The sequence below is a fragment of the Pituophis catenifer genome, unplaced genomic scaffold (genome assembly GCF_029215685.1).
Source record: "Pituophis catenifer annectens isolate HBS135680 unplaced genomic scaffold, rPitCat1.0.hap2 SCAF_1, whole genome shotgun sequence".
Lineage (NCBI taxonomy): Eukaryota > Metazoa > Chordata > Lepidosauria > Squamata > Colubridae > Pituophis > Pituophis catenifer.
The window spans coordinates 278,252,322-278,266,289 of NW_027256881.1; the positions used below are offsets into that span (position 1 = coordinate 278,252,322).

The 13,968-nt window shown below is 38.8% G+C and overlaps 1 protein-coding gene across 1 annotated transcript in view; it reads left to right on the forward strand.

The window, feature by feature from the left end:
- Positions 1–13,968, forward strand: part of ZFYVE26 (zinc finger FYVE-type containing 26) — a 48,819-nt gene that overhangs the window by 1,937 nt on the left and 32,914 nt on the right. The window contains exons 3-13 of the mRNA XM_070937885.1: positions 469–558; positions 3,317–3,857; positions 4,851–4,981; positions 5,700–5,864; positions 6,015–6,103; positions 7,753–7,913; positions 8,313–8,525; positions 9,955–10,599; positions 11,203–11,292; positions 12,587–12,655; positions 13,775–13,923. Of these exons, the coding sequence (XP_070793986.1) occupies positions 469–558; positions 3,317–3,857; positions 4,851–4,981; positions 5,700–5,864; positions 6,015–6,103; positions 7,753–7,913; positions 8,313–8,525; positions 9,955–10,599; positions 11,203–11,292; positions 12,587–12,655; positions 13,775–13,923 (2,343 nt within the window). The remainder of the gene's footprint in view (positions 1–468; positions 559–3,316; positions 3,858–4,850; positions 4,982–5,699; positions 5,865–6,014; positions 6,104–7,752; positions 7,914–8,312; positions 8,526–9,954; positions 10,600–11,202; positions 11,293–12,586; positions 12,656–13,774; positions 13,924–13,968) is intronic.

Sequence of the window (13,968 nt, forward strand, 5' to 3'; positions counted from 1 at the left end):
ATAATGTAATTCTCATAATAGAATATACTCTTGAATTTTGGCGAAGGTACTCATATTTTTAAATTGTCTTGCTCCTGTGCATTGAAAATCAGTCTAACATGCAATTCCTGACTATAAAGCTGCCATTACAGATTCACCTCTTGACTTAATGAGAAATTGAGCAGTTGTCTAAGTTAATTAAATAATCTGGGAGTAGCAAAAATAATTTTCCCAACTATATGCATAGCTAAAATAAGTGGAACCCTTGAGTCTGAGCCAAATGTGGGTTCATACATATCAATAAATAGCTGAGGGAGCAATTGCAAAAAAAAAAAAGCAATCCATTTGTTTGGGGAAATATTACAGTATATGGATATTGCTAGGTGGTGTTAAGCATCTGAAACTATATACCACAAAGTATGTAGCAATTCTTATTCATACTTGCCATTTTTTTCTTACATTTTCTTATCTGTTCTTTAATAATTCTAGAAAACTGTCCCAGCAGCTCTCCAAAGAGAAACTGAATTCTTGCTTCTCCTAGAAGAACTGGAAAAAGATGTCCCGTTTGTTGTTCTAAAGGTGTGGTTCGTTTTTAAGGATAACAGGTTATTTCCCGTGCAGACATGTCTGAACACAGTATTTAGTGCATACAGGTTGGATGTTAATTCAGAATACTAATATAAGAATATGAACTTTGTTGGATAGACAAGAGTGCTAATTAATACAGTGTTACACTTAGCATACAAGTGTAAATGCCCAATCAAGGAAGCCTTCTACTGTAGGCAATGAGGACATCAGGATCCTCCCACACGTTTCTTTGAGGATCCATTGTTGAGAAATACAATGCCTCTGATACAGGAAGAAATTATGGCCACCATGCATACCACCAGCAACTGATAGCTCCCTGGATTTATCTGAACTTTACAAACTGTTGGATAACATTATATCATGTGATAGTGACTCGTAGACCTTGACTTGCACAATGTCAACAAGTACTTTCTTTGATCTGTTCTGAATCGCCCACATTTCAGTTCAGCCACAGCTCTAGTTAGTATTTTGAGAGAGAAAAATAAATGTTTTTCTTTCCATTTTTGTCCATTGTGTGTACCTGTCTAATATTACCTATTATACATCTTCATATATGCCATATGCCAAAGTCTTTTTCGCAGAGAAGTTGTTTTAGCCTTTTGATCACTTTGATTGCCTTTTCTATATATTTACTTTTAGTAGTTTTTCTTTCAAAGTGCAGAGATAAAGAAAAAGATAAGGTATTTTCAAAGGCTTTTGCACAATGGAATTGTATAAAGGCATCATTATATTGACAGTTCTATTTTTTTTGTTCCTTTTCTAATAATCTTCAACATGACATTTTCATTATGACTTTTTCAACAGCAGTTCTATTCTATCCAAAGTTTTAATGTGAAAGATTATTATGACAGCTACATAAGATAGGCCATGAAATAACTGCTTATAAAATCAGGATGGCCTGATTATTGCCTGATTAGTGAGATCATCAAGAGAGGCCTTTTTGAATAGCCTCTCACAGTCAGAACCTTATGTTCCTAGATTTTTTTCTGTGTCCTTTCCAGCTTATAAAATACTCTTCTCCTGTTCTCATGCTTAGGAGAATAGTAAACCCTACCTCTTTTATTAAGTGTTTAACTGAATTATTTTAATGTGACTAATTTGTAATTTTAGCTCTGATTTTAATGGTATTGTTTTATTTTTTATGAATCATTTGTATTTTTATTGGTGTATGGCGGCTTGAATTTTGTAAAGACAGAAATATGAGATTAAAAATTAATAAATAGTAGGAATAAATAGGTGGTGAGATGATAGCTTCTAGAATGTATGAATCAGGAACTGACTTTCCCTAACTGGAATTTGGCTCCTTTCACCTTTGGTTTCACTGAGTTTTAATAGCAGATAATGCAAGAAACAAATGATACATCTCTTTCAATACAACACTAAAGGTCTTCATTGCAATTATTTCAAGTTACATGCTTCAGTTCAGTACCCAGTATTACAAAGCTGGGATGCCATATAGCTACTTAATTACTTGTTAAGATTTAAATCCTGCCTTTCCTTGTGGTTCAGATTTGTTTTCTCTTAACAACACTATAAGATAAATTGATCTGTGAGATTGTGATAGGCCTGAACTAAATGAGTGGCTATGGCCAAGGGAAAAAGCCAGTTTCCTGTAGTGGTTAAGGCTACAAAATGGTTAAGGCATCAGTATAGAAAAATAGTCTGCCACAGCAATGACAGTGACACCACTTTCTTCTGGGTGTTTGTTTGATAACCAATATCCCTACATCTAATCACAGTGCTGTTTCTACACTGTGATATCCTGAAGGATTTTTTTTTTTTTAATTTGATTTATATGCCGCCCTTCTCCGGAGACTCAGGGCGGCTTACAATGCGTTAAGCAATAGCCTTCATACTTTTGTATATTTATACAAAGTCAGCTTATTGCCCCCACAAACTGGGTCCTCATTTTACCTACCTTAGAAAGGATGGAAGGCTGAGTCAACCTTGAGCCTGGTGAGATTCGAACTTACAGTAATTGCAGACAGCTGGTGTTAATCACAATGCTTTTAGTCTGCTGAGCCACCAGGCCCTTGTTATTGAATTAGAATTCTCATTAATTCCAAGCCACTATCTGAATATTATAGTCCAGCACATTTGGATGGTGCCAAACTCAGAAATACCATCCTATGAGTATCATTCATGTTAAATAACTGCGAATGCAGGATTAGTAGAAGAACTAAGTGATTCCTTTTGTAATACTGTCTGGTACCATGAAAATTTCTTGTGGTCCTGAAGGGAATCAAGTAAATTTTCAATTCATCTTTCTTTTTCCTTTTTGATGTTGTATTGGTACCTTTGGGAATAGGCAGACCAGAGGCAGCTGTCTCATAATCATAGGGCTGGACCAGCTAATCCAGCTAACTGCAACATTATCAGCTGCCAAAGAAATAGGTGTGTACAGACAGGTACTGGTTTCTACATGTCCCAAAGGTGCTTTTTCAGGAGGCAACTGGACTTCCTTGTTTTTCTTTTGAAGATGTTTTGCTTCTCATCCAAGAAGTTTCTTCAGCTCTGACAGGATAGTGGGGAATAGTCCAGTTGCCTCCTGAAAAAGTACTTTTGGGACTACCATGACCTGGATGACTGAGAATCTCTACAAACTTTTGGTTTCTACATTATACGGGCGACCATTAACACGTATTTGATATATTTTTCATATTTAACATATTTATGGAAGAAAATATTTTTCATATTTAATATATTTATGGAAGAAAATGTTCTTATCTAGCTATTTTTCCCTCTTAAGGAACTTTATGAAGCATTTGAAGACAACCATTTGTTGCATAAGAAGCAAAGAGATGGATCAGTACAGAAATTTGGTGCGGAGGTGATGTCTACTCTTCAAAAAATGCTCTTGCAGGCTCCCCGGAAATTGCAATCCATACTGGAACTTCTTCAGCGTGATCCTGTGGAATGTAGTTCTTCAGTAATACAAAGTGGCTTGCCACAGAACGTTTTTGTTGGCTTTCTTTGGGATTCACTCAAATGTTTGAAGCGTCTTCAGCTAAATCCAGAATTACTGGAGAAAGAGGGGAATAAAGTCGCAGATGAAATCTATAACGCCCTGAGTATGTTGAATTTGAAGGTGGACAATCAGACGAGAGAGCTAAGGCTCCTCTGCAGAGAACTTCTGGATGCTTGTTGGTTTGAGCAGAGTCCTCTTAGAGAGGAGAGACTACTCAGCTGCATGTTACGAAAAGACAGCCATGCCTTGCTTAGTCTCTTTGGCAGTGTATTTATTGAGAAGATGAAAGAAAAACTGTTGAGTCAAAAGTCACCAGGCAAAGGTTGGTGTGGTTGTATAGTTTGAGTTCTAACTGTACATTGTGGCTTAAGGGGCATCATCCAGCCCTCGCCAGGATTCTGTGTGGCCCCCACCCCTCCAGATCATCTGAATTGATGCTGAAAGGCTGAAGAATTGGCAGCCATTATTGGAGCATTAGAGGCCACCATTCAGTGAGCACGTGGAGAGCTGGATGACAGGAAGGGTTTGATGATGTCACAGGAAGAGCTGGAGCTTATTTTTTTAACCTATTTTTTTTTTGAGTGGGGAAGGGGGGAATTAAGGATGGAATAGACAGGAAGTAATTTCAATATCTATGCTATAATCTCCCTCCCAAAAAACCCAACCCAACTCAAAATCGTGCCTCCAAAATTTGGGGGCAAAATGGCTGAATTTTTATAGCACAACTTTGAGGTTTGAGATTGTTTTAGATTAGAAATTGATGCATTCTACCTCCCAGAGTTTATCCACTCCACTCTTATTTTAGCAAGGGAAAAAATCCCTAAACTTGCAATACTAAAAATTGGCCATTTTGTTCCTGAATTTCAAGGGGACAACCATAGTATGCCGGAGAGAATTTCATGAAAGTTATGGGTGTCCATACTTGATATAATAATTTGAAGGGGATTAAACTCTGGTCCCTTAGACTAAGTAAGAAGTGTGTATATTTAGATCAGCTGAAGAAATCAGTTGCTGGTCTAATGAGGAATAGCGCATACGGGTGGTTTCAGCATTTATTGATTGCTAAAACTTGTATGTAGAATAAGCCACAGATCATTAATATCCTAGTTACTAACATAGTTGATAAACAATACAAAACTGAATGTAGTAGGGCAAGAACAGCTGCTCTTCTTATCCCTGCCTCTTGTGTTGGGGCAAATTGTACTTTATGCCATTGCAAGTATCAAAACTTTACAAAATAATTCCTTTCACTTCCAATATAAATCTCCTGTATCTTGATTAAATGTGAAACTAATTATACTTCTGAATATTTCAGGTACACCTGAACATCTGGATGCTGAACGGGTAGTGATGGCATTGTTCTTGGATCATGAGCAGGCTTATTCTTGGAAAGCTGCTTATTTCTATTATCTTAGCAGCAACAAGCACTTTTTGGAACAAATTCTGGTAAATTCATAATGAGACATAAGAAACGTTGAACAAGTTAATTGTGTAAATAGTACTATTTCAGAACTAAACCTGTCCCAAGATATTTTGCTGCCTGAAACAAAACAAGAGGGTGCACTTAATTCTACTTTTAGGAACCAGTGGGACTTATAATTTTTTAAGACTAGAAATGGGTCAGCATCCTCCCATGTTGGCTGTTTGGCATGGTACAGATTGGAAAAAGAACAGTCTGGAGTTCTCTGGCATAAATTATTCCAGAATTGTTCAGTCTTGCACAGCCCTAAGGTGGATACTCATGGACTTTGCTCCATACAAGTAGACACATGTCTGTAAATGAGTTTTTTCCATAAACTCTTGTACTCCTATAGTCATTTCAAAACTACAGAAGAATATGCTTTCCCTGGATTATATTCATTCAGAATATGACTACTGTTTTCCCACCAGAGTCATCTTTCCATCTTCCATTATTATCCATCGATGGAAGAATAACATGCAGTTCTCTCCACTCTCTCCAATTTTTCTGTTTTCATACACACTCTTGCAGATGACACCAGTTTATACTTTATGAATAAAAGAGCTAAAATGTGCATCAGAATGTATGAATTTGATTTTATCTACAGGACGTTTTCTGGCATATTAAACCTATACTTTCATCTTACAGCCATACTTCCAGCATTCCATAGTCTTAGAATAAAGAAGTCATTTTTCCACCCTATAGATTACAGCATTAACTTTACTGAAAAGGGAAGATTTCTCAAGCCTCAGCAGATTACTGACAAAGGAATTCAGCTACCTCAGCCGCCTCCTGATATTGCTTGGTTGGACGCAGTGTTGCAGTTTAGAATCGGCAAAGATGCTGCTGCAGACCCTACACAAATCTCAGGCAAGTCAGACATTCCTGTCCAAAGCACACTTCGCTCTTTTGACCGTAGTTTGTTTCTCAAAAGAGGTCAGAGAGTGTGCTCATTGCCTTGTTTTTGGAGCAAGGATTAAAGAAAATTATTTCTCTCCCCCCCCACTTTGTTTTTAACAGGGTTTCTACAATGACTCTGTATTAAAAGACTTCTGTGATGGGTTGTGTGCCCAGGTGGAGGTTCTTGAGTGGTGCATACAGCAGAATAGGTAACACAGCATGGGAGTATTTGGCTTAATTTTTTGGTGAAAGATCTTCCCCCACAGTCAAACTTATTGGTATTGAAATACAATGATAGTACTGTCCATTAACGTGTGCATGTTTGGCTCTGGCTATAGCTATGAATGGAAAGGGTTAGTAGCTGTCTCTGGGTATAGTTGCAATCTTTATAATTCTCATCTATACTTTTTTTTACTAGAGTAGATACATCCATTCAGCTATGCTGGTTTAATTGTTCTGTTTCTGTTAGCTATGGAGGTATCTATCTCCATCATTGCTCACTTAAGCAAATTTGTATCCTATATGTCAGTGTTGGCGAACCTTTTCGGCACTGAATACCAAAACAGGAGCGCACGTGTGCGTGCAGGGCAGCACCAAAAACTGGAAGAGCAGCTCCCTGGCGCACATGCGTGGAAGTGCTGGAAACTGGAAGAGCAGCTCCCTGGCGTGCATGCGCACACTGGGAACTTGAGCTTCCGGTTTCCAGCGTGCGCATGCGCACCGGTCTCCTGGTCTTCCAGTTTCTGGCATGCATGCACGCATGAAGACTAGCTGACATGCGCGCCGGAAACCAGAAGCTCAGTTTCCCAGTACTCACATGCACACCAGGGAGCTCCTCCTCCGGTTTTTGGCACTCCCGTGTGTATGAAGACCAGCTGGCCGGTGCGCATGTTTGCACCGGAACCTGGAAGAGCAACGGCTGGCGTGCCCGGAGAGATGGCTCTGCGTGCCACTTCTGAAACTCATGCCATAGGTTTGCCATCATGGCTATATGTAATGTGATGTGGTCAACCTTTGGTGTAGTTGTATTGCAGAATTAAATTGTTGGTGAATCATATGTATTCCATAGGCTCCTGCTAGTGAACAAACAATTTTATAGAACTGCAATATGTTATTTATTTATTTACTTGTTAAATTTATTTGCTGCTTATCTTGCCATGGGGCTGCTCTGGTATATATATAGGCCTGCCTTTGTCACTAAATTTATTTATTTATTTATTTTTAATTTGATTTATATGCTGCCCTTCTCTGGAGACTCAGGGCGGCTTACAATGCGCTAAGCAATAGCCTTCATTCTTTTGTATATTTATACAAAGTCAGCTTATTGCCCCCATAAACTGGGTCCTCAATTTACCTACCTTAGAAAGGATGGAAGGCTGAGTCAACCTTGAGCCTTGGCGAGATTCAAACCTGCAGTAATTGCAGGCAGCTGGTCTTAATAACCAGCTTAATAACAGGGTGCCTTAGACCACTGTACTACCAAGGCTCTTATATTTGTGTTTTACATGTTGCTTAAATTGTTCTTGAAACTAAGGGCTAAAAAAGACACTACACATACTAACTAAAATCAACTCTGGGAATGAGGACCCGGATTGTGGGGGCAATAAATTGACTTTGTAGAAATATTGCTTATGGGGGGCCAAAAAGCCCTAATAAGCAGGTTTATACAAAAGAATGAAGGCTATTGCTATAAGTGCATTGTAAGCCACCCTGAGTCTTCGGAGAAGGGCGGCGTATAAATTGAACTAATAAATAAATAAATAAACTCTGGGAATGTTGTGTATCTTTATCTAGAAAAAAATCCAGAGGTGAAACCAGCATTTGCTGATATTCAAACTATGCTTGCTTCCTTTTATAGTAACTGTATCCCGGAGAACATTCTTCTGCAGCATCTTCATAGTTTGGAGTGCCATTCTTCCCTTTACCTTCTGTACCAACTTACAGACCTCTTAGCCTTGAATGAGGAAGCAGTAATTGAGCTTTTCCAGAAAATTCCAACCAAGTACACAGAAGTTCAAGGTAAAATATGTAATTGTAAATTGTAACGCGGTTGGCCAAAATTTCTTCTTTATTGCTTAAATATGTTTAGTCCTAATTGCCTTGTTTTAAAGTTGTATTGCTCATCTTGGCCTTGCTGTGGCTTTTTTGAGGCCTTCTTGGATGCCAGGAAACACTAGCTTTGGCTGGTGAAGGATGGTGGAAGGTAAAACATAGACTTTCCCGCTTTGAGATCAAAACTACTTTTCCTGTTTCACAGAAGAAAACCAAAGGAACCTCCGGTCCTTGAGATGAAGAACCTGTGGCTGTAGGATTTTGTCTTAAAACTACTAACTTATTAGCTATCAGCTATTGAGTCTTAAAAATCATGCATGCCAATGTTAACTAATGGCTGGTTTTGTCTGTTCTCTTTTATTTTAGATTCAGCAGTGATGCCAGATGTCCGCCTTTTGAGTCAACAGCACAATCTTACTCTTTACCAGGCATTTTGTGCCATGAAATATGCCATCTATGCATTGTGTGTCAAAGCACACAGAGGTTCAAATTGCAGACACTGTGCAAACTACTTTGTCCCTGAGCTCCCTGATGAACTTCTGGAGAAGAATGAATTTCCCAGTCAACCTCTCTATCCAGGTCTCGTAGAACCTGTAATTAAATTTTGTGCTGCTTTTTTTTATTCATTCTGCCTTTAGCGCGTTTTGAAGTGAACTTTTTGTTTTGAATGGTTTTGTTCAGAATTTTATTCAGTGAGAACTCAGGGCTAGTCATTGCAAATTTATCTATTGTTCTAATATTGCAGCACATTCTGATGATAACGTTGGATAGCAATAGTACAAAAATGTATATACTGCTTCATAGTGCTTTACAACTCTCTCTAAGCGGCTTACAGAGTCAGCGCATTGCCCCCAACAATCAGGGTCCTCATTTTAGTGACCTTAGAAGGTTGGAAGGCTGAGCCAACCTTGAGCCAGTTAGAATCAAACTCCTGGTAGAGAGCATTGAGTTAGCCTATAATAGTGCATTCTAACCACTGCGCCACCACAGCTCTCTTGTACACAGATATTGTACTTCCTTTCCTTTATCCAACTTTTGTATTTGTGGGGTGTGCAAAGTTTTGGGGAGCGACACTAAATTATAGAATTAGAGGATAACCATATTCTGCAGAGAAAATATCATGGGTCACCTCCCTTGTGGCATTTTCTATTTGGATGATACTATTTAGCCCAACTTTCCCCAAGTGTGTTAAAATGGCAACTTGTAGATTCCCAATCTCTAATCGATTATAAATCTCTACTTTTTATGGGCATTTCTATAAAACGGTCCAACATTAAGTTTTTAAAGTTTAGAAGAGACCTCTGCTTTGCAGAAAATACAGTTTATAAGAACAGTAGAAGAATCTTAGGGCTCAGATTCCCCTGAATTTCAGAATATTCTCCCTTATATTGAGGTCAGCGTCTCCCACTACAGCTATGGCCCAGCTCCCACAGTACAACAAGGAAGGTTCTACAGTTTAACCTTTCACTTCCTTATGAATAATTCTTAATCTCAAAACTGTATTTGGGCTGATTATGTTTATTTAGTTTAGTCCACATAAGCAACCTTATATCTCCTTCCAGGATCCCCAGGCTGTAGAATTTCTCTCATACAAGATAGAAAGTAAGAAAATGGGTATAATGCAGGGGTGAAATCCAGCAGGTTCTGACAGGTTCTGGAGAACCGGTAGCAGAAATTTTGAGTAGTTCGGAGAACCGGCAAATACCACCTCTGGCTGGGCCCAGAGTAGGATGGGAATGGAGATTTTGCAATATCCTTCCCCCAGGAGTGGGGAGGGAATGGAGATTTTGCAGTATCCTTCCCCTGCCATGCCCACCAAGCCACACCATGCCCACCAAGCCATGCCCACAGAACCAGTAGTAAAAAAATTTGGATTTCACCACTGGTATAATGTCACAGAGAACTACATTATGGGGAAGTCAGCAAATTTATTTCAACTATTCTCAAACCGAGTTGTTGATTGGAGAAAAATACTGAATCTGTTCACTTAACTGTTTTGTCTTCACAGAGACAGATTATGCAAGTCTCTTTCCTCACTATCTCTCCAAGTGTCAGAATTATTTAAGAAGCATACCTGCTCCTCTAAGGTTGGAACTCCTGGAAAATATATTCTCTTTGCTCTTCGTTTCTTCAAGTGATCTCTACGGTGACAGTCCACAAGAAGAAGATAATGCAGAAGATGCTGGCTTCAGGAAAAAAAGCAAGAGAGCAGAGCGTTGTGCTAGCCAAGATTCATCCACCTCACCAAGTCCTCAGCACTCTGTCAGTCCTGAGGTGATAGCCCATGCACACACTTCCTCTGCACCCAAGAGCAGCCAAACATCATTCAATTTGGACTCAAGCAACAGAAATTGTGGTTCCTTTGGGCTGAGCTATTTGGATTTGAAACACTTCACCAGTAATATCTATGGCTTTCTAGTCGATGAGGAAGCTTTGGAAATATTTCTCAAAATGCTCATGGAGCATCTGAAAGAAATTGAGCATTCTTTTGTGTGGGATTCAAGACACGTCCCTACGATGGAACTGGCTCTGCTAGATAGCTTGAATTTATCTGTAAATAGGGAGAGCTTTCACAGACGTATGCAGCAGTTCTCCAAGTATCTTTCTGAAGCTCAGTGGCGGCACAGACTAGTGCTCAGCAACAAAAACACAGGTAAGAATTATTAAGAGATTTCATTCAAAAAAGATAGATGCTTCTCTTGGTGACAGCTTAAAAAGAAGCAATTTTACATCCTTTTGTGGAGAAAGTCAAGAAGTAGATGCATATACAGGTGAGCCTACAATATATAGTTGGTTTGGAAAAGAACAGGGAGAAGATACAGCAGTGTGATGTATTTCTATTGCATTACAAAAAGTTATCTCTCTTGTGTGGGCCTTTAAACCTATTGTATGATGTACCCCAAATATCGGGGATGATGTATTAATGATAATTCATTTTGTCTTCCCCAAGCATACCTGAGTGAAATATATTTGAATGTAACAAAGTTTTAGAACTCTCTGAAAAGAAGACAGCTGTGAATCAGAATGTATTCCTTGGCGCAAGCTGATTATGATGAGTTTTCATTCTTCTCGCTAAGATGCATCACACGACGCAGCCATATTTCTGCTTTAAACAAAGAAGCTGTAAGGAGAATTACCCAAATTGAGAGAGAGCGGACGTCTCAATATTTATATCTTTTTTTGTTGTTGTTGCTTTCATCTAACGCATGTTGTGATAAAACGGCAATGATACAACAACTTAATGGTGTTTTTGCAGGTAGTCATCGTGGTCCAACTAGAATAAACTATAGTTTAACCAAAACATCCTTCTTGAAAAAGCACACTCAGTCTCAGAGAAAAAAGCCAGGTAAAGTGGTAGAAATAGCTATGAGTCTTATATCACTGTCACAGATGTATTGTTGCTTCTGCTAGTCAGAACCTCACAGTTCTATGATATTCTGATCATTTGTCTATATTATAACTCTGTAGTGAATGAAGATGGTCTTGGAGGACAGAGGGAAGACCTGCTACCATTGCCATGATCAGATAAATGACACTTGTGCCCAGGCCAAGAAAATGGTTTCCGAAAACAGTTTAGATCAGGTCCTCCTCTCTAATTCTCATGAAGATAAAAGAGGGGGCAAACTAGTCACAGACACCGTGCAGACCTAAAGCTTTTTTTAAACCAACTTTTATTAGAACAACCATAATAAAAGGATGTTGCAAGCCTCAATATGCTACCTTTTCTCCCCCTTTTAACTTCATAGGAATTGGGGGAGTGGGGCCTGTCCCACTGTCTTTCAAGACAATATTCTTTATTCACTACAGTATCTTACAACCCGTTGCTGGTTCATAATTGCAATCTTAAATTGGGGGGTAGATGAGAAAAAATATACTATATTTGATGCTTCCGAATAGACTCCATAGATCTAAAATATTGGGATCTCCTATCTCCCTAGCTCACATTCAGCAAAAGATTCTGATTAATCCAAACATCCAGAATAGCTGGGTTGGAAATACCGTTCAGCAATGCTTAAGAAGGAGCTTGCTTTGTCCAAAACAACCAAGTTGTGCTTACTGCAGCTGAATTTTAAAGTGAATTTGCTTCTTAGAGATAAGAAAATTGCCACTTAGTCCTGCAGTGGTTAAAGAACAGGGTGGGACTTAGTCATGATTCTATGTGTATAATTATATTTGACATGAATGTAATAAGATACTGTCTTATAGACAATATCGGGGAGAACAAAGTCCTTCAAATATAAGCTAAGCTGTTGCTGTAAAACATTTTGTTTAAAGGCAGACTGTTTTAAATCTTCCTTCTCCTGTGTTATATCCTGCATTTGCATAGTTTGGAGACCAATATTGCATATTTTGAGCAATGGCTGTGCTGTCATGAAGTTAATATATGAGGCCAGGGTGTAAAATAAAAATTAGTACAAATTAGACAAATTGTATAGATTATCCTAACGCAAAGCAATTTATAGTACTCTGCATACGAATTCTCTAAGCCAGCCCAAGGTAATAATATAAGAATTTCTCTAGACTGGATAAAACCTTTAGTTTTACCACTCATCTCTCAATTAGTCTGTAGTTGCTGTAATGAAAATAAAGTAATATGCTTCGCTCAACTTTTTCTCTTTATTTTTTTTTTCCTGCTTCAGAACCCAGAAGAACTTCAAACCCATCACGGGAGAGCTCCAGCAGTGAATTAAGTGTCACCAGCACATCAGGTATGGAAGAGCTTTCTCGGTCATGGAAACCCACCTTGCTTCTGTCTCAGGAACGTTTTACCTTAAAAGAGCTTGAAAAACCTTCAAATGTGTTCTACAAAATACCTCAGGTTTACTCATTAAAGCAACCTGTTCATTTGCAAAGTTCGTACAGTTGCTTGGAAAGGGGCCGTTGCCAGGAAGAAAGCGAAACCAAGAGGATTGTGTGATTGTGGAAATAGCCAAAAGGCAGCTTACAGCGCAGGTGAACAGGCCCTGCAAGCAAGCTGGCGTTAAGCGTTTGAAAAGAGATGCTTTATACATGCTCCTCCTTTCAGAGGCTTTGCCTTTTCTCTTGCATAAAGGTAGTCCTCACATGTACGACCACAACTTTTGTGGCGAAGCATTTCTATTGCAAAGCAAGACGTTTGTTAAGGGAGTTTTTGTCCCATGTTATGACTTTTCTAACCACGGTTGTTAAATGAATCACTGTAGTTGTTCAGTTAGTAGCACGGTTGCTATGTGAATCTGGCTTCCCCATTGACTTTGCTTGTCGGAAAGTCGCAAAAGGTATTCACGTGACTCCTGGGGCCCCACAACCGTCATAAATATGAATCAGTTGCCAAGCATCTGAATTTTTGATCAAGCAGCTTTGGGAATGCTGCAAAGTTTGTAAGTGTGAAAAACGGTCGTAAGTCACTCTTTTCAGTGCCGTTGTAACTTCGAACGGTCACTAAACCAACAGTTGTAACTTGAGGACTACCCGTATTTCCAATGGCAGCTTTGGTTTCTAAATTATGGCTGAGGTTTTTTTTTTTCTTCTGTAAATGCTTGTGAATTTGTCAGTTCAGTTTTTAATCTGTTTTGATACTGTGGCTTTCAAACATATAATTAACAGATTGGTTGATTCATTCATTCATTCATTCATTCATTGATACTATGAAACATCAACTGTAAAGAGTGACAATTATATTTTATATCTAATCAAAACAAAGAAAATTACCTTTTCCCATTATATTTTGCAACCATTTGATGACATCACGGACTGTTCTAAAACCATTTCTGCTTGTATTGGTATTTTTCTTCGGGAAGCAAAGTGAACCTAATCATGGGTATAGTGTTTTTTGTTTTTGTTTTTAGAAGGCAGTGCTGGTGCGTCCTCTGATGGTAGTGATGCAGAATACTGGATAAAGCCTCCAGAGAATTCCCTCATCCCAGCCATGCTTTCCCCACCAGAATCTCTTCTTGTTGCATGCATCTTGAGAGGAAATTACATCGAAGCTCATCAGGTAATGGCACAGAAACTCAATTGACAGAAACCAGTTGGATTCCTG